The sequence below is a fragment of the Phalacrocorax carbo genome, chromosome 5 (assembly GCF_963921805.1).
Source record: "Phalacrocorax carbo chromosome 5, bPhaCar2.1, whole genome shotgun sequence".
Taxonomy (NCBI): Eukaryota; Metazoa; Chordata; class Aves; order Suliformes; family Phalacrocoracidae; genus Phalacrocorax; species Phalacrocorax carbo.
Window position 1 is genome coordinate 62905754 of NC_087517.1, and position 21184 is coordinate 62926937.

At 39.4% G+C, this 21184-nt stretch overlaps 1 protein-coding gene across 5 annotated transcripts in view; it reads left to right on the plus strand.

The window, feature by feature from the left end:
* Positions 1-20751, plus strand: part of WT1 (WT1 transcription factor) — a 38163-nt gene extending 17412 nt beyond the window's left edge. Inside the window, exons 5-9 of one of the 5 annotated variants that reach the window (XM_064452810.1) lie at positions 3900-4002; positions 5375-5525; positions 12728-12817; positions 14528-14620; positions 18068-19452. In XM_064452810.1, coding sequence (XP_064308880.1) covers positions 3900-4002; positions 5375-5525; positions 12728-12817; positions 14528-14620; positions 18068-18189 — 559 coding nt within the window. In that variant the 3' untranslated portion in view covers positions 18190-19452. Of the gene's footprint in view, positions 1-3899; positions 4003-5374; positions 5526-12727; positions 12818-14527; positions 14621-18067; positions 19454-19522 lie in introns of those variants that run through there. The other 4 variants (XM_064452811.1, XM_064452808.1, XM_064452809.1 and 1 more) reach the window with 4 other exon arrangements.
* The last annotated feature ends 433 nt before the right edge of the window (positions 20752-21184 follow it).

The window sequence follows — 21184 nt, forward strand, 5'->3', positions numbered from 1 at the left end:
CTTCTAAATACAGCCCAGCGCTTGCTTAGCGTTTTATGTTGCAGAAGTATCAGTTTTTGTTTTCCCGTTATCTAGAGTTACATTTTATGGCTATGTTGCCAGGTCTCTTTCTGGCTGCCTAGAACCGGAGAACAAAATATACCGGGTCCTTTTTTCACCAACTAACTCGAATTCTAAAAATTTATAGTCCAGTTCTGCCTTTGTGCTGTTCCCAGTGAAGTTAAAGGGAGTTGTATGTTTACAAGTAAAGGCAGAACTAGACTCTGAGGCCAAATCCTTCAGTCCTTGCTCAAACACAAATTTCTGTTGGATCCTGGCAGGCCAGTTTGGCTGCATCTGCCCTGGCTCAGTTTTGATCCCTTTTAGGACTTGTGGAGGGATCGGTCTAGTGTCTCTCCTAACTATAACTCTGGTCCTTACTGGAGATTTTTTTCTTCTTCTTCTTTGGTTAATTCAGCTGTTCTCCCGATTATCCCCCTGCCCTTAGCTGAATTTCTTCTGGGGGCTACTCAGCTCTTGGAGCAGGGGAAGGCACAGCATCGGTGCTTTGGCTGTGCTTTCAGCCGTGCTCTGAGTGCACTTGCAGCAGGGCAGCGAGTGGCTCTGTTGGCAGTTCTCCAGGCTGCTGTGGTGTTGCCTGAGCAGCCCGTCCTGCTGGGAGCAAACACGTGGGTCCTGGTCCCAGAAGCCCGTCTCTCCTGCAGCGTCAGTGTTTCCCTACTCTTGACTATCACTGTTCACCTGAACAGTGCAGCATAATCTCTGATGTGTCTTCTTTTTAATTTATAATGCATATATTGCTTGTGGATGTGGGGTGTACAATGCACGCGTTGCAGTGCTTTGGTGATCTAGGCTGTTATCTAGTCCTGACAATCTAGTGGGACAATTTTTCATTATTATTCTTATAGGTTAAGTGGCCTAAGAGTATGAGGCACTGTTTCTTTGCCTAGTTAAACGTAGGGTGCCTGACTAGAAAAGATGCAGGTTAGGGAGTCTCCTATTCTCTTAGTATTTCCATTTACTTAGTGTACTGCACCTATAACTTCATCAGTGACTGGTATTGCTCATGTATGTGGGATTGCATCTGATCATTATCTCTTGTATGCAGTAAAGCAGGTGTTTGAGTTTCAGTAATATATTTAGATTTCTATCGGTTCTTCTATCGGTGCTTTTTTTTTAGTACATAAATTGCAGCAATATGAAACAAGCTGGCTGTGCAAACTGCGGGGTGCATTTTGTGGCATACACCATGGACGCATTGAGTAAAGGGGCTGGAACCAGGAAAAAAGTTGTATTTCACAGTGAGGTTATTATCGATGCAGAGTGAAGGTTGAAGTTCAAGAGAGCAGCGGTGTAGGGATGGTTTGCGAAAACTCCTTCAGTGTTCCAGTTTCTCCACTGACTGGAAAGAACATTCACCAGTTAATTTTCATGTCCCTGAAGGTCAGATTATTCCATAGCACTTCATAGTGAATAAATAGTATTTTAACCAAGAAATCTCACGTGATCCATTTTGCTGTCATCATCCCTATGACCGTGCTGAGTACCAGCCAATGTTGATGGAAATGTGCCCAGTGTAAAATGGGAAATAGGGTTCCTGATTATTAAAGCATCTCTCCTAGGGAGCTGGTTAAGTAGATGGCTATTCATTACTTAGTATATTATGGGTCAAGAGGATCAGAAAACAGGTTTTAATCTTCAAGGCTTTGCATTTGAATGTACAGTTTTAGTGAAGTATAACTAGAAATAATGGGAGGAAATATAGAAAAGGCTGAACGTTGAGGACAGCTTCCCAACTGTGCAATAAAAATTGAGATGGAGATCATTTGGAGGATACCTCCCATTCACAGAGCCATTCCTTAGGGCACAGACAGGGTCTTTGTTCTGCTGCTTATTCCTGGGAGGAATTATTCCAGAACTGACTAGTCTTTGCAAAAACGGTTATCACTGAAAGATGAAAACCATGTGAATTTGGAGGGAAAGTTAGGCTGTGTTTTATGGTATAAGCTTTTACTGCGTATTCCTGTTCCTCCTTCTAAAGTTTCTGTCCTGGGAATTCTTATCTAACTTTGTGTCTCTTGTTTATTGTAATGTGTAAGGTCGCTAGCACAGGCGTGAATGAGAGGTTACACAGTTACTCAGGGTGACTAATGCTGCAGTTCGTATTTACCCTTGATTTGCTGCTGCGTTACAAAGCAGGAATAGGTTCTACTGCAGAACTTCCTCCTTATAAATTATAGTTCTTATTTCGTTTCTGTTTTAAAATGCACTGTTTAGTTTGTGATTAATGTGGGTATCACCATGGGTTGGGTGCGTTTTACCTTTTTTATTTTTTTAATATCTATGGACTTGCTGCTTTTCAATAGAGAGGATAATTTGATGCTGGTGGGGAACCTGAATTGAGCAAATGGTCATTTGTTACTTGTATTAGGGAACAAAAGGCCACATCTGGGCCCTGAGCGGAGAGGAGACCCTATTTTGTAGCCTTTGGTTTGAATAGCCAGGTGGAGCCAGGATTTGAATCTAGTACTTCAAGCAGAAAAGGACTTGATCTAAAGAAACACATCTGCCAGGTGTCAGCCCGCAAGCCGCTATGGGGACAAATAATGAGGAATGCGATCCACACTCTGCAGTAAGAGCTGCTCACAAATACTGCTCCCCTCCTGTTTAGCGAGGTTCACAAACCATTTAGACATCTACCGCATTCCAGTTCCACTGGCTGTTCTGCAAATCACTTAAGAGGTTTAAAACTTCCTTGTAATTCTACTCTGCACATGAACTTTGAGAGAAGAGAAAAGAAGGACCAGTGAAATGAGAGTCTGGGCCTCAGGGACCCCTTCAAATTGCTATTGCAAGCATTTGGCAAAGACTGGGATAACATCCTATGTATCCATCTTTGTCCCTAGCTGTGTGCCCTTGGGCTTTGTTCTGGGCTTTCTAATTTCTAGTGCAGTGTAAAATATGAACTCTTACTGTTGCCAATGTATATTAATACATGTGGCAATGTACACGCTGATGTAACATACTCATTTAAAAATAAAAAAGAAAATATATTTGCATAATGTTGACATTAAGAAGGTTGCGAACAGGAAGCATAGCAATGTTCCTAACATTCTGGACAGGAGAACATAGGATTTTGAAGAATAATTAGGTAAAACATATATGATAACATGCCTAAAGCACAGCAAAAGTTACAAATTTTTAAAATTATTGTGATGATGCTGCATGAGGAATCTTGAAAATTTATACCCAATAGGGATAGGCTGGTCTTGTTTTTTTTGTTTTATTTTTATAAAGGGTTAATTTGTAGTGCGTCCTACAAGCTGATATGTGGGATAAATAGTTTGGACACTGTCTTGTAATCTCTGTTTATGAGTACATGACTGCTATTCTTATAAATGTCATCACTTTCTTGGTAGTATCTGGTAATATCTGAGTCATGAAGTGCTGACAAAAATCCACTGCACTTAATGTGAAACTTGAGGCATTTTGCTCATTCCAAAAGATATTAGCAATAGCCAGCCCCACATTTAACTGATAAATAACGTGTACATGTGCACATGACACAGTTATGCTGCTATGTGGATTTTTTCCTCTTACATAAAATCTTTGTGGAAATACATCAGAGTTCAAATCATGACTCTTTTTTTTTTTTTACTGAACTGTCTTGATGGATACTAATAGGTGTATGTATGGAGTCAGTGCATTGTGCCAGCAGGAACAGATCCATATGAAGGCAGAGCAGACTTCCTTTGGTGAATTTCATTTGAACTTCGATATCCTGGCTGTAAAAGCGAACTCTACATACGCTATCACCCATTTAAGAAATGAAAACTCTCACAAGGAGCTGAGTACTGAAAAATATTTCATTTCTCTATTATTCCCCTCTTTATTTACAGCCATACTGCAGGATATGAAAATGAGAACCACAGCGCTCCCATGTTATACAGCTGTGGGGCCCAATACAGAATACACACCCATGGAGTTTTTCGAGGCATACAAGTGAGTATCCTAGGGCATTCTTCATAGGAAAGTAGAACTGCTCCCTGTTTATAATGCTTATTTACCACTTGACTGGTATTTATAAACCCATCCTGATTTGTGACTTCCCTGTGTTATCAAGAAATGCTTTACTTAAGTGTCTGGACTTCACTGAAGCCACTGAGGTATGATGTAAGCTTTCTTTCTGACACAGTAATTTAAAAATGTTTCTTCTTCTAAAATATATCTGTGAGGCAATATTCCTTACCAGCTTCGTAGGATGGTCCAAAATATACGACCCAGTTTCCAAAATCTAGCTCCAGTCACTTTGGCTGTGTGAAGCTTCTGTGGTTACAATGGACTACGTCCAATAACTATATATAAGAAAATGTCAGGTGACATTTTGCTTTTACAGATTTCTGAAACTTACTAATTCAAACATATATCCTTAAAATAAAACATAATAAGTGATTGTTTCCTAATGACTAAGTAATTAGTGAATATTTGAGAGAAACTTACCATTCATGGGAGTTAATTTCCTCCCTTTCTGAAGCAGTCATGTAATCAATAAATACCACTGTAAAAGATTAACCTTTTTAAAACTGATGGCAGAGTCATTACATAATATTTGTCTCTTCTGTGTTGCTCTGTGTTGTCAACATACATGAATGTTTTTAGATAGCATCTTTTCTCCTTTTCCTTTCTGTATAGTTTGACAAGTCATTATTCAGTAGTAAACCCTCAGAAATAGGCTTGTGAGCCAGCTTTTTCTTGAGTCAATAAAAGCAAGCAGTTGACATTGTTTAAGGAAGTTAATTATGCCAGAAGGAGAAGATTATCTTTGGTGGAATATTGTGACAGTGGCCAAAATGCATTAAGGCTGAACTATTCACCAGCTCCATCTAGACAGTCTTTCATGTTTCGTTTTTTACCAATTTGTATTAACCCAATACATTCATTTCCCTGTCTTTTAGCTTCATATAAGTATTTAAAATAGAGACGAGAATGGTACTCTGGCTTATGCTCTTATCTCTTACACTGGTATAAGCCTAAAACTATTTCATATGCCAGTGAATGTTCTTCTAGGATTACACTTGAGGTCAGAAAGTGGCCCATTTAATCTTGTGTATAAATCTTAGTGAGAGAATTTAATAAGTAGAGTTCACTGTATTTCACCTTCAAACAATTTTAATACTCTGCAAAGAACAGATTAAGGTATACTAAGGTTGTACTTCATTAATGTAGCATAAAATAAAATTGCTGGTTTGCAGTATAATTTATTTATTGTGCAGCATAATATCTCTTTGTCGCGGAGAAATGCCTCTGTCTTTGAATATGATAAGTAAAAGCTTGAGAGCATACATGTTGCATTAGCAAGTCTCTGTCATTGTAGGATGTCCGGCGGGTGCCAGGAGTAGCTCCAACTATTGTCCGATCAGCAAGTGAGACAAATGAAAAACGTCCCTTCATGTGCGCGTACCCTGGCTGTAACAAGCGATACTTCAAGTTGTCCCACTTACAGATGCACAGCAGAAAGCACACTGGTAAGTGTCAGCATGGATTGGTATAAATCACATTACAGAACTGGAGAGCAAAGTGGGTAGGGTGATTTCGAAATAGCAGAGGGTGCAAGAAATGATCTGCCAGGACAGGGGCCACAAGAATCTGTCAAATGAGTATGTATGTGCTCTGTCATCTGGGCAATCCCTCTTTTGGATGGAGAAGACCATCTGAATCTAGTGAAGAAAAACACAGAGCAGCACTGACAGCAAGTAGATCACCCCCCCTCTCTTACTGTTACAGGGCATCATTCAGGGCTGTCTTCCTTTCCTTGCACCACCCCTCATCTGGGAGCATCAAAGCTTGCTCCAAATCTTTACTTTGGTTAACTGTTAAGAAGTTTTCTCTGCAAGAGAAACCTAGACATTTAGCATCCTCATGTCCTCCTGTGTAAGCCTTTTCTGGTTGGGGTGGAGGCAGGGGTTGGCAAATGAGCTTCCTTGCTATGGGATCTTTCCATGAAGAACTGAGCAAGTTATCCATTAATATGACAGAAGGTCAAAGGGATGAAACAGACAGGAAGAAGTCAGTCCATACTGCTGTGACCTAGCAGATTGTCTAACATTTCATTAAAAATAGTTACAAACTGTTCCTTTTGGAGACCGTGTCATAATATTAATTGAGTAAAATATTTATAGGTGAGAAATTAAGATTACAAAGCATTTTTAATTTCTGAACAGGTAAGTCACAAAGATTACACATTCAAGATAATTTAGATTGTAATTGGAATTTAGTCTTTAGAGATTAAGGTCTACAGAAATGCTATTCTATTTTCTGTAAATAAATTGGAAACAAGAAAATTTGGAGATATTTTGGGGTCCATTAGCTGCAGTATTTTTCTCGAGTAAGCCTAAACATTTATGAAATTTTCTCATAATCACTATTTCTTTAACTCCTAAATTGATTTACTCTGTATTTTAACAGTCATAATTTGTTTGCTTTGGTCCTGTGTTTTATTCCATTTAGTTGCTTGGCTTTCGCAATATTATTTCTGGATGCATCACAAGGACTTCAGATTACGTGGTTTTTTTTTCCTTAACTGGAGAAGATTTTCAGAATTATACCACCTATAATCTAGGCATGTGGAGGCACAAAAGCCCCAAAAGACATAGAGGATAGGACCATGGCCCTCTAACATCCCTAGGGAGACTTCTCCCATTGTCTTTGAGGTCATAGATGCCCCTCCTTTAGTTTATGCTATAGTGGAACAGGGTAGAGGAAAACCATTTTTTTCCCTTCAAACACCTCTCTGTACAGGTGGGCCCAGATCTTTCTGCCACTATATTTTGATGTGTTGACAACAAAACTTATTTCTCAAACCTTTGCAAGTTACTTTCAGTAAGAATCCAGCTTGATTCCCAAAGCTTGTATTTGCTGATACAGACATTGCCATTGATAAGACCATGTAAGCTTTTGAGGTTGCTTGAAGCTAAAGAGAGGAAGCAAGGGGTAGTGCACTGCTGGTGTGAGAACTGCTTGGGTAATTTGCCTGGCTGATGCATTCAGATTTAGGATCAGAAGGGAGTTCTTCCCTTTATCAGGCTGGCAGGGTTTTGTCCTCAGCCTGGTGTATGGGTACTAGCCATTTCCTATGATTATTGCCTGGAAATTTTACTTACCAAATTCCTGGCTCTGTAGAAGCTTAGAATATAGTGCTCTTAATTCCCTGTCTCTTCCCGTGGTCTGTGAGTCCTAGTTTTTGGGAGTGCTTGGTGAACTATACTGTATGGGAATGGGTTGTCTACAATACATTTGGAGTGGATAGTCTATGAACACTTCTGAGGTGCCATATTTTCCTAGCTGCTTGGGGCGGGGGAGGGCCTGGACATGGTGGCCGTAATGGTCATTTTCAGTCCCATGCTTTTCAGGAGTCCTGGGCAGCTGATCTGACTGTTGTGATGCAAAGCCATTTCCAGACTCCTTTGTAACTTCATGTCTTTGTCTGTCTAACCCTGATTTGTGCCCCTTGAGTGTGGAAAAGCTGACTGTCAAAAGTAAAATTTGGAAACCAGTTTTCTCCAAGGTCAGATCAATCGTCACTGAAGAATGCATGTGTCTTCTTGGTAACAGTTATGGTAGCTGCAGTTCACACTTCTCTGCACCTTCTTTCTTTTATCCACCTGCTTGTTTTTATATGTTAAGGGATATCTTAAGGGGCCAATATGATTTGAGTGAGGGTGTTGGTTTATGGTTCTGTCCCTTAGGCTCTCTGATCATCCTTCTGTTTGTGACCCAATGAACTCCAAAACCCCAGAATTCTAGAAGAGTTCTTTACTAGGTAAAGAAATTTGGCTTGGTGGACTTAGCACATTAGACAGAAAGTATTTGGCAACACAACACCTAACTCTTACTAAACAAAGGGATGTGTCTCTTCTTCTTCTGCTTCAACATTTTGATGGGGGGAATCCTGACGAGCCAGTGTAAAGTCGGGAGAGCTGTCAGATGTCAGCTCAAGCGGAGGACAATTTGGCTGTGTTTGGTATACCTCTCTACAGCCAACGTAAAATTTTACTAGTCCTCCTGTAAGGTGGTTCTGGATTCACTCATGGGTTTGAAGCTCTTCCATCTTTCTTAGTGCAGTGGTAGGTCAGTTTTTAAAATTATGAACACGTGATTTGAAATCAAGCTGTTACATATATCTAATATTAAACCAGCAGATAGTATCTTTGCAGAATAATGTTGGCTCTTGATTATCTTTTTTCTTTTTATAATAGATACTTACAGAGACTGGCTCATTCATCAAATCTTCCATTCTTCACTGGTTGCAGCATTGCAAAATCAAGCAGGGCCCTGAAACACAAAGTGTGAATCTGTAATCACTTTTGGCCAATGTTTCAACATAGCTTTAGTTGAAAATATGTTGGTATTTTGTGCCCTCTAAGACGGCTTATCCATTGTTAACAATGCCTTTATTGAAACATGTACAGCCAAAACCGTTTTTTTCTTATCTTGGCGTATTTTGCTGCAGTAGATAAGCCTCTGAAAGGAAATGCAAAAATACGTATGACTTTTCAACAGTACAGCAAATAATGTGAGTTGTCATCCTGTGGCAGACTTGAGAGATGACTTTGCAGAAACAAATTGATGTCTAGACCTCCATAAATTTCATTTATGGTGGAAACATCAGCATTCTTGCCAGAGACCCTTTGGGTTCAGTGCCACACAGTGGAAAAACTGGATTTGTCTTAATGGAAGGCTAAGCATCTTTGCAGAGGAAATATCCTCTGCCTGTTTGCCAGGGATATTCTTCAGCTTAAATGTGCTCCTTAATTGCAGTTATGAGCTTCTACAAAGAAGCATGAGAATCTGTAAATCAGGAAGGTTGTCCTTTATGTGGTGGGGGACTTGGGTCCCGCTGTTGAATTTCTGAGGTTCTGGGGGGTGTAAGTAATGCAGTCTAATAATGATTTTTATGCCAATCATCTAACAATGATTTCTTTGCATTGACAAAAGCCAGTATTCTTTTGCTATGGCGTGTGCCACTGTGCTGCTAAGTGCTTTAGAGTCATTAGTACCATTCATCATTACAACACCTTCAAAAGACAGACCTATGTCCTCTATATACAGAGATGATAAATTGATAAATGGTTATAATTGTGCCTGAACTGGGAACTGCATAGGCTCTCTCTTAGGAGTGTAGTGTGATAACTTCTAGGATAGCACTCTTTCATTAATGTTGTTTTGTAACACTGACCTTCATACTTAACCCATGGAATACCATTCTGCAGAATACTGTGGAAGGTGAAAGCTTACATGCGTTCAAGAAACAACTGGACAGATTAATGGAAAGAGACTCCATTAATGACTGTTAAATAGAAAGCCGCCTTTGGATTAGAAAGGTGATACCTCATGAACTGCTGGGTATTAGGAGAGTGTCCAAGGAAAGCACTGTTGCATCCTTGCTATCTTCTGCTCTCCTGCAGGCATCTTCGGTGGGCCATGGTGGGAGACTGCTGGGCTGGATGGACCTTTGGCCTCAGCCAGCACAGATTGGTTTTAGGCTTTCGTTTCTACGGCATAAAATAAGAACACTTTTATATTTAAAATACAAGATTAGTTTCAAAACAGTAATGACATCTCACACCTGAACTACGGTGTGAAGATGACAGAAAGCATTACCTATAAAGGCTCCCCACTAAATAAAGAAACATACGTTTTACCTAAGTTTGCTAAAGCAAATTATGTTGAATAGGAAAATGTTACATTAGCGAGGCAAGGTTGTGATTGTGGGGTTGTGCTCGTTTGATTAAGTGGGTAAACAAGAAAAGGGGTTTAAATTGGTGAAGGGACTATAGACAAGCCTTTAGAATCTCATTGAGACTTGCAGTGTCTTGGTTTCAAAATCAGCCTCCTCTCCTCACGTTTTCTTGTTAGTGGCGGGCTTTTGCCCCTGCAGCACTCCTTAACTAAATGCAATGGTTATGAATATTTTGTGCAACGGCTACAGCAGTAGGAATTTCTGTTTTCCCATGCACCTGGGCAAGTGAATTTTCTCCAGAGAAAACATGCACGCTTTCTCTAGTTTAAGTTAACTATTTTTGAGCAAAAAGGTTTATTTTATTAGAAGCATTGATTGCAATATGTGCAAAGGCTGATTCATACTTGTCGAGTTTTATTTTTTCTAAATATTTTCCTAAAGAACTGCTATTCCCTCTGTCCTCTTTCACCTTCACTATTTTATTATGCACTAAGTTTAGCATTTCTTTTGTGTGCCCTCTTTCAGTAATGAAATTTAAATAATCATGGAAGCCTCCGAGTCACAGGTGGAAGGACTGGTGAAGCTTCATCTTTGTCTCCTGTTTTGTTTTGAAATTGTATGTGGTCACATAGGAAGGTGACAGCATTATGGGATATTTTTTCATACATTAAGAGACTTTAGCCTTTACTGGAGGGGCTTCAGTAGGCCTCTGGGAAAAACAGACACTGCTCTAACCTCTCTCAGTATAGTGGTCTAATGAGGCACTAACAACTTTTTCTAATCTGGGACATTTCTGTTGTCCTGCTTTGAGGAAACTTATGGGAGTTAACAGGTATGTGACGGTTGGCTGTAGCAGGCATTTTGCTTGGCACTAGCTGACATGGAAAATGTAGAGAGAGAGGGAATTCAGGATTTCTGTCCAAATATTGTGCTTCTTTTTGCTTGTTTGCTTTTTGTTTGTTTGCTTTTTGTTTTCTATGCAGTGTCATCATACCTCTGTGTAAGCATCTTGGATTGATTCCTTTAATATATGCATTGGTTAAATTTGTCCTTAATTTAATGAAGATTGTATTTCAAAGTACTTAGAGAAATATTTTTTTGCCATCATGCCTGCTATACTGTTTTATTCAAATACCTCCTTAACCATCTTCTGCGTTTCTATTGCAATTAGCAGACAATCATCCTGTCAATGCATTCTGCTCTGCTGACATTCCCCCTCTTAAATCTGCCAAAGGGCTGAATTCCTTGGAAGTAAGTGGTTTCTGAAAAGCAGGCACCCCCCAGGGAGTGCTTGCGGTCAAAGTGTATGGAACTATTTCAAACACCTGTGGCAACTTTAATCCCTTATGCTAATAAATTAAGCACAGCAGACATGGAAATTGTCCACACCTAGGTTTGAGAATCAGTAAACTCCTTTGGGTTACTGTCACAGGAAGTTAGTTTGTTCTTGCAGATTTAGTTGCTTTTGTGAAATTTTGATCTTAGCCACACCAGTATGAATTTGGAATGCTCTTCTTAATATGCTATTTATATGGTGTTAGCTAGATCAGAATGCTTCTGCTTTAAACCGAAATAGTTTGCACTGGTATCTCAGAATACCAGTGCAACCAGAATATGTTTCCTCAACCTAATAAAATCAGAAATGCAGGCACTTGCAATGAAGATTTATGAAAGTGATATGTGTTTAAAAATATATCCAGAGAAATTAAGCCCACTGTCTGCTTCAGCTGATGTTTTTCTTTAGGTCCTTCCTACTGGACCTTTGTTTTACATCTCAGCTTTCCGCTGTAGACAAAGCAGGTCCCAGGCAGTCTTGTGTGTCCCTTCCAGATAAAGCCCAGGATTCTCCCAGCCTTGCAGTGAGAGATGTTTCGTTACTTCTTGTTCTGAGGCCTCTGAGCAGGGCTGTAGCACTGTAAACAGACTTTATGTAGGTATAAATGTAGTTATATCTGAGGCTCTTGCAGGATTGCAGTGTTATGCAAAGGGGCCTTAAATTAGATGCGAACCAGATCTGGAAGATCATACAGCTCCTCCTGTAACAGCATAAGGATTAGGGTTTTTTGTGCTTCCCGAATCTCACTAACTCTGTGGTATGCTACATGCCAGCAGTGTTTCCTTCTTTCCTCAAGCTCCTCAAATGCTGCATTTCTTTTTGCGTGTTTATGTGGTTGGTGAAGTCCTTTGCATTGAAAGCCATGTTCATCTGAGAAGCCAGCTTGTAGGGATTAAATTTTTTCTTAAAAAGTCAGAATCTCACTTTTTGTCCCAGAAAAAAACCCATCCTGAGGACCTCTGCTGAACTGTATGAGAGGTGGAGGAAGAGTTTATATTTACACGAAACTTTGCAATAATTCATAGGCTTGCCTGCGAGAGATGTGCAGCTACATGACAAATTCTATTTAATGGCACTTTATGGCAGAAATATCATTTGGGTTTTGGGGAAGAATTTAATTTTCTGTGGTTGAATTTTGCTCTTCATTTTCTTTTAGTCCATCTAGTATGGTTAAAATTACCACCACCATGGATGTCATTGGTTTAGTTTTTGCTTCAAATCCAATTTACAGCAAACTGCAAGTTGTTGCCTTGTACAAATTTTATATTACTGAAACAGGTGGAAAGGGCTTAATATGGTTGAGGTTGTTTTTGAAAAATATAAAACAAGAGATTTCTGTTCTTTTCCAGCAGAAAACCATAAAAAAATTTCACGCAACCTGAATTTTTTTCTAGCTTTAACTTAATGGACTTTTTTTTTTTTTTTAGAATGAGCAGATTCAATATCGGTGTCATTGCAGCAGAATTATGCCAGCCTTTCCCCACTGATTCCAACACAGTTCTGTGGCTTTATAGCAAATGAGTCCGGGTGTACCACTAGACTGCTTTAGACAGGAGAAAAGTCTTTTAGTGTAACATGTTTCATCTCCTGATTCTGGTTGACACTTTCCTTCATTTAGCCACATTTTCTGATAAATTGTTTGTCCTTTACAGGTGAAAAACCTTATCAGTGTGATTTTAAGGATTGTGAACGGAGATTTTCTCGTTCAGACCAACTCAAACGGCACCAAAGACGACACACAGGTTTGTTGACAACACATCTCTGCTCATTAGAGTTCATCTTTATGAGAATTGCAATCCAAAACTTATACTTCTAAACTGTTGTGCCTGTTCATACACGATACCCGCGGTGCCAAATTCTTTAAGTTAGCTTTAGGAGAGGACTGGATGTGAGTTTTTCTATTGGCACTTCAGCACTACTATGGTTGTATAGGTGACACTTTGATCCTGCCACCATCTTTTTGAAACAGCTTTCTTAATGAATCTGTTTGCTCTATACTGTATACCCAATATAGGGAATATGGTATTTTTAAAAACCAAACAGTTCTGCAAGAAAAAGCTGCCAATGAGTAACCTGATAAATGCTACTGTTGGTATTCTGATGTTTGTGTGGCAATGCTGATAGGTGAATGCTGCATGTGCATAACCTGAAAGGCTGGTGGAATTACTATACATTTATATGTGGAAAGCAGGTAAGTAGAGAAGGAAAAGCCATATCAGCTATTATGCTTAAGACCATAATTCAGCAAACCACTTAAGCTTAGATTGGAGCCTTTTTTGAATTCTGCCAACTAAAGAAAGATTCTAGGAGCAGCAAGGAGAGAAACATCAAAGATCTGGCTGGTTGGATTGCACAAATAGCCTGGAAAGTGCATAGCAGTTCACAGAGAGCAGAGAGGGCAGCAGCAGTCATGAATGGGTCTGGGCCTTAGCTAGACTTTCTCTGTGAATAATTTACTGAGTGAAATGTTCCAAGACAGCCAAAACTACTTGTGAGTTCAGTCCAAATTCAGCGAGTTGGTTTTTGCACATACACCATTTTCTGGAAATGTCAAGACAGCCCATTTCAGCATTTCAGGAGCTCTTGGAGGTCTAGATTAGATTAACAGGGGAGAGAGGTTCCCTTCTCAAAGTCACAGAAGAGGAGTTGGTGGTGACTCCAGCCTCCTAGCTGGGGGTGGAACCATGAGGGCACTCTGCACCGAACATGAGAAAGGACTTCAGAGTACTTCTCTGACTGTCACAGCAAGAAATTGCATTTGGGTCTCCTGTATCTCAGGGAGTGGCCTGACAGTTGTTTTACTCGCTGTTCTGTGGTGGATTCCTGCCTACTACATTTCTTGCTAAAGATGTTCTATCCCACTTAAACGGTGTTAATGAGAAATGTAGGAAGTGTCTCTGAAAGCTGGTGGTAAAAGTGTTGGGATGATATATTTTTAGCAACTGCTAAAATAGGCATATATAAAAAATATATTTCTAGCAAATGCTAGAACATATCTGTGTTAAGCAGTCCCCAAGATTTATGTGTAGTGTGTGAAGTGAACAGTAGAAGTGTAAAGTAAGTTAAGCCCATTGGGGGCGTATAAAAATACACCTCTGCACCTCTATTGTTCTCATGTCATATTTGCTTATACATGATACCAATAGTGCCAAGCCACGGGGTCAGAATTAACAAGGTTTGCAGATCCTCCTTAGTCCAGCAGTGTAAGTGGGTGTTTGTTTATGATGGTGCTGTTTGGATGCTTCAGACCCAGACATTGGAACAGAAGGTTACAAAGGACTGGTAGCCTAATTAACGACTTTCTGTAATGTGTAGGCATGAAGCTGGGAGGAGCAGTTACCGTAACTAGTACAAAAAAATCCAGGCTTTTGAAAATTCAGAAATAGCTGATTTCTTTCACTCTTCCAAAAGGTGTTGGGATATAAGAATAGATTTTTTCTTTGTCTCTTCAGGAGTGAAGCCCTTCCAGTGTAAAACCTGTCAGAGAAAGTTCTCCAGATCTGACCATCTGAAGACTCATACCAGGACTCATACAGGTAAAACAAGTGCGTAAACTTTTCTTCACATTTATATTTCATTATTTTTAAAGTTTAAATAAATGTTATTGTAAATTACATTATTAGAAAGTCTCTTAACCAGGAGTTTAATACTCAAAACAGCAGAAAGAGTTTCAGAGTGTGCTGATTTTTCAGTGTGACCACGTGTCATAGTCACTTTTCACAAAGGGACTTAGGTGATTTTGGAAACTACGCTTTCTTCCTTCATGTTTAAAGAAATTTCAGCTTGGCAAAATATATTTTGTCAGCTATTGTGAACTGAACATCATGGTCTCAGCCCGCAAATGTCAAATTGATCTACTGCTTTTACTGAAAAAACCCTACAAGATAGAAGTTTTTATTCTAGCTTAGGCGAAGGTCTGTAATCTAAAGTATTCATGCCTACTCATGCTTCTCCTAAGTGTCAGTTGAGCCTAATGCAGGATAGCACGGCAAAGCTCTTGCTGTTGCTGCTTGTACTGTAATCTCTCCAGAAGATAAAAGGAGTGCCTTTTGCAAACTCACACTGACAGACACTAAAGTGAAAGTTTACTCAAATATTCAAGGACCTTTTTGTAGCGACCATAGTATTTCATATAAATACAGAGGAAAAACATAGGAGGCCATTTTAGTCTGCTCTGCCCTCACATAAATGTAAACACCATTAAGGAGCAACTGCAGCAACCTCTATGTTTTAGTTTTAAGTGTTAGAATTATTCCTATGAACTGGCATTTTCTATTATCTTCCACTATGTATACAGTATTTTTACCAAATAATTGATTACTGAGCACTTTGACACATTATTAGATGTCACAGTGATTTCTATGCTGGTGTTAACCTTTTAAATCCAGTCTCTGTACAGATGGAAAAGGAGCCTGAAAATCATTTTCTCCCTGCTAAGGATTCTTTTTTCTCTTCTGGATCATAAAAACACATATTTGAGACTTTCAAAAATAAAAGATAAATTTTAATAAAGGAAATGATTCACCTGAGAACAATGGCATTATCTGTGGCACTGGCCAAATAAATGCTTCAAGTAATGGCCATACCTGCACTTGCAATCTGCAAATGGTAAAGGGCATGGCTGTGTTCCTGGGTTCTCCTCAGAGTCTCATGCTGAGCTGCAGAGCCCGGGGTATGTGTGCATTTGCATGAAGAAAGATATTTTCTTGATCAGCAAGAGGTAACAGTCTGGTAGAGACACAATGGCAGCGGTTGACACGTGCTAGTAAGTCAGGATAAATTACATTCCCCATCACATTTCATTGCTAACTGATCTGCTAATTCATGACTTTCATGACTCCAGTAATTTTTTAACCCAGATTAGCTAAATCAATAAAGAACTTGCTCTCTTTTTTCTAGTGAAACTCATCTCCCTGCTCTAGTTCCTCCTTGCTCCATGTTATCCAAGCCCACACTGCACTCATTGCTAAAAGCAGCCTCACTTGAGCACTGATAACCTCATAGCACAGGCCTTTGCGTGGGCTTACTGCCTGCCACTGGCTCAGGTTCTGCGCAGGCTCTGCAGCCCAGCTGTGTGCTGCTGTGATGATGCTCCTGCTGGCGGTTTTGGATGTGTCATGCTCCTTTGACTGTAAAATATACATAGCCTGAGAGGAATGAGCAGAGTGGTGGGTGGGGATTTTTCACTTCCATCTTGCCCTGTAGCTTCATTCCTCTTTCTTGTGCCCTCTAAATTTTGTAACAAAACACCTAGCTCAAGTTGACTTTCTCCATGTTAAATCTTGATGAAGCAAAGCACAGGTGACTTCCATTTAATTCCATCCTAATTTTAAGTCAAACTACTTTTTAAGCTACAAACTATTTGTTAAGCTACAAATTCAGGGCTTTTTGTCTCCACAAACAACTGTGACAGCAGTCTTTGCTGTAGAAAGCAAAAAAAAAAAAAAAAAAAAAAAAATCAAAGGAAAACTCCATACATCCATATACACTTTTTAGCAACAGAAATGTGATTTCTGGTATCTGTACAGTGAAGCTGTACAACGTAATTTGTGCCCAGCATGAAACTAATAAAGATTGCTGCCCCCTGTTGTGAGAGGGCGACCAGAATTGTTTGTGAAACAGCAAAACTGTGCTGCTTTTACTATGATAGTTCAGTGAAAAACTGGCCAGTAATAGATAACCTGCATCAGTTCACAGGATGGTTTTGCTAATGCTGCTGAGCTGAAAGAAGACCGCTTTATACAATCTGTGATTTTTATCAGTAGCTCTGACCGGATCAATTTTGTCCCATACTGTTTTATGCACTCATGTGAGACAGTTGATGCTTTTGCCAACATGTATGTTAAGTGGATAAAGTAGATTTTAAAACACACCCCTCCCTTAAATATATTGCATGGGATTTTGCAAAGAGAAATACGCTTATGTCAATCCCAAATCCCCTTTTGCCTGATTTTGGATGTTTGTGAGACGAAGTGTGAGGCAAAGAAGAGGAGAAGATGTCTGGGTGAGCTCATACCACCCTAGTGTGTCTGGAGTTGGAGAGTATAAGGTGTGTAGACAGCACCGAAGAGCCCAGCCCCAGAGCTGAACCTACTTTAAAATATTGCCTCTATTTTTGGGGAAAAAAAAAGAAAATGCAATTCTAAAAGAAACATGAGTCACCGGGCACTGCTCTGAGCTAATGAAAGCATTCCATCAGCATTCCTGTGGCATCAGAAACACAGCCTGAAATTCCACTTAAACATTGTAGAAAATGGAGAGACCAGATTAAACTGTAAAAAGGTGATGGCATTTCTTGTTAAAATTGAATGTGCTTTGCTTGGGGTAATTTTTAGTGAATATTATGCTCAGGGGCATGTTAGAAAAATACAGAATGTTTTGAGCCTTTAACGTCTCCCATAGATGTGAATCTGCTTTATTTAGAAAGCAGTGGGAAACTTTCAGTCTGGCTCAGCAGACTTCATGCCGAACTCTTGCTTCTACCATATTCACTTACACTCACCAGTTTCAAACAACTTCAGCCAAAACTCATTGAACTAGCTGGAAAAGCTCTCCTTGACTTGAGGTCAAGCTCCAAATAGTCACTGACAATTTTCACAGTGACTGTCTCCACCACAGTCCAAGGTGTGACTGAAGCTTGTGCAAATGCCAGAGTGACTTTTAAACTAGTTCATTCAAGAGCTGAGAGTAGCATAGACATGGCAGCACAGTGTTCAGTAAGGGCCTGTCTTTGGGAATGAACCACTGCAGAATGTCCTACGTCATCTGACAAGGCAGTTGTTAAAGATCAGCTGAGGGAGATGTAGGAAAGCACTGAGTGCTGGTGTGAGCGGGTATTGAGCGCACTCCCACACCCTCTCAGGACAGCCCTGGATGCCTTTCCTTCTGACAGGGGCTCTGCCTAGCTCCTCACAACCCTGCAGAAAGAAAACAACTAGCAGTGTCTCAGGCAAGCTGTATACCCAGTTAATAACAGGGTGTTTTGTTAACAGGTGAAAAGCCTTTCAGTTGCCGGTGGCCCAGCTGTCAAAAAAAATTTGCCAGGTCTGATGAATTAGTTCGTCATCACAACATGCACCAGAGGAACATGACTAAACTGCAGTTGGCCCTTTAGGCAGTTCAAACAAGTGAATAAACCAGATGGGACATTATGAGCTACTGCAAACTTTATCAGCCATCTTCGATCACCTCTGTCAGAAAGCTGCAGCTGTCTTCGCATCCCATTTGACACAAGTTAACTAAACTGTAGGATTCTGCTCAGCCTTGTCTGCCATTTGGACTTACACAAGTTCCTATTCAATAAGTTCAAGAGGTTTTTATTTGTAATTTTGTTAAAGAGTACACAAGATCGTCACAGTTTCAAGATTACTATAAACTGTGCTTACCTTCCACACCTGTCTCCAGTTTGGTTTTATTTTCACTAAAACTTTTCTAGGTTCATATTGTTGTACCTTTTTAAGTCCTGCAGTGGGTAGGGTGATTCCTCCCTGTTGAAAGTAAGCTTTACACTTACTGCATCTGTGCATATGCTGAGGTTTCCAAATGCTAGTGCAGCTATCCTCACAAAATGAGTTGGAACAATCACCTGAGATACTTTTGGTAAACTTTGTACTTGTACTGCCAAAGGGCAAGCTTTTAAAGTTGAAAACATGCTTTTGAATTTCACAAATCAAACCTTTCTTTAAAAGGTCTATTTCTAGAACAGCTAAAGCTAGATGAACCAGAGCCTCTCTATACAGAAAATAAGAATCTTACCATTGAGTTAACTTGTTTTTTAAATAATCACGTAATTGATCCCCAAAACTGGCTTTGTTTGTCAAATAACTCTCTCCCTTTCTCCCTCTTTTTTTAATGTATTGGTTTAAATTTATTCTATCATAAGATGCATAGATCTCCTTTACACAAAACTAATTCCAATCATTGTAGACATTTGGGATTTGTTTACAATGTAAAGCCACACTGGTTATGTGGCTAGCAAGCTGTATAAACTTAAAACTGAACTTTTAACGGGGCTGGTCCAGGATCTCCATTAACAGATTACTCTTAAGATAAGTAACTTAAAAAGACTCTTTGTCAAGTATATGTGAAAAAGACATTATTAGTGTAAGGAAATATATTGTTTCAGGGTTTTGGGAGGAGGGGTTTATTATTTACTTTTAATTGCTCGAAATTGTGTGTATATATATATATCTGATAATGTATTGCTCTTAGACATCTTAAATTAGAAAGTGTATAAATATTAGATGCATCACTGTTCTGATGTTGTTGCTGTTACAAACTATTGATAACACTAAGAATGTAACCTGCATTTTTCACTGAGCTTTCAATTAAAGCCCATTCAAAGAGAAACAAATGAGAGTCCAACAGATGTCTTGTTTCATGTCTGGTATTAAATTTCAAATGCCCTGTCCAATAGTATCCATTTTTTTTTTTTTTTGTATATAAAGGTACCACCAGCACTGATGACCACTAGTTAACCTGTCCAGGTCTTGACCACAATTTATCCATCTCACTTGGGAATCATACTGGCAGCAGCAAACAGTGTCAAGTTTCATATTGTGCTATAAAACAGTTGCTTCAATCGTTCGTCTTCTTACCAAACTATTCCTTCTCTTTGGACCTGTAAGATTTGTGTAAGAACTTTATAGAACAGTAAAACCCAGTTTATAAATAGCAGTACTGGCCTTCTGTAGAACTGTGCTGAAACTATAAGCACAGATAACTTCTTAGATTAGGATGTTGTACACTGACTTCTAAGTAAAAGTTAACTTAGAGTTGGGGTGGCTTAAATCAGTTCAGCAGGTTGAAAAAGACAGTCTTTCTTACATGATGAAGTGTGAAAATGAAGATAAAAAAATATTACTGTTTCTTTGTCATACTGCCTACTTTTCCTTGCAAGTAAGTACAGCCTGCCTCAGCGCCCTTTGACCTTGCAAAATATTTGTATCTCTTTAGCAAAAATCTTTAATGTATCTTGCCAAGCTTTTTTCTCTAATGTACACAATGGAGTTCTATGATGGGTTGAGCTTTGTCTCTTAAAGTGCAGCTGCATCGTCAAGAAAACTCAACAGTTAATTCTTCAAGTCCTCTTTTTCGCATGGGTATTGCATCACTGTTAATTACTGTTGGGGTACTGTGACTCATTTGTATCAGTCAACTTTATCTTTTGCTGCCAAAAGACAGCATCTCTCTGGAGAAACTCATAACAAGTGTGGCAAACATCAAATATTTGGAGCTAATGGTGTACATAAAACTGCACAGAATTAAAAAATAAAGCAACTCCTCCTGCTTTCTTGAGAGAAAAGTTCAGTCACAATAACAACGTCCTCTGATTTACCCGGCAGTCTTCTGCAACTACAAAACAATCTGTTTTTCAGTCTGTACCCAAAATACAGAGCTGCCACGAGTGTTTATACTAAAAGCCCAAAAAAGAAAAATCAGCCTCCAGTTGTGCCTGCGTTAGTCAAACATAAATAAAACTATCTTTTGTGAAATACAACCAAAACTCCACTGCAGCACAGGCCAGACTTCCAGTGACCTGTAAATAACTACAGCCACGGTTTTGCTGCTTAGTGAATTGCATGCCAAATAATAATGGTAGATGGCTACAAAAAATGAAGCGTGCGTTGATGAGTGACAGAGCATGTCCTTTTGTTTTTGCTGTCGTCACTTTTTAAATGAAAATACTTCTCACTACTCTGTTGTTTGGTGATCATTATGTCCCCCAACCCGCCGAGTACAGTGAAGACAATGGTAAATGCTTACAAGATTTTTAAAAAAAATTTTATTCCTAGTTATTTTACAGTCTTTGTCATGAGAGGCATTTTATGTCTCTCCCTTTTATTTCCCTGTTTTCAAGATTCTATCAGCAAGGTAAGCCACCTTTATTGGAGTGCTTTACTACATGAATTTCTCAGAAGCAGCCCCCAGACGCTGCTTCTTGCAGCATGCAGTTCCTCATTTTGCAGCAAGCAGAAACTGCACAGCAGGCCGAGTTTCTGTGAGCTTGACCTCCATGTGAAAGATGAGGGGGCTGCACTCTATTATATCTTACAAGTGTCCTTAGCTCTCTGGAAAATTTTCAATCCCACAATTAATCGAGCAAATCT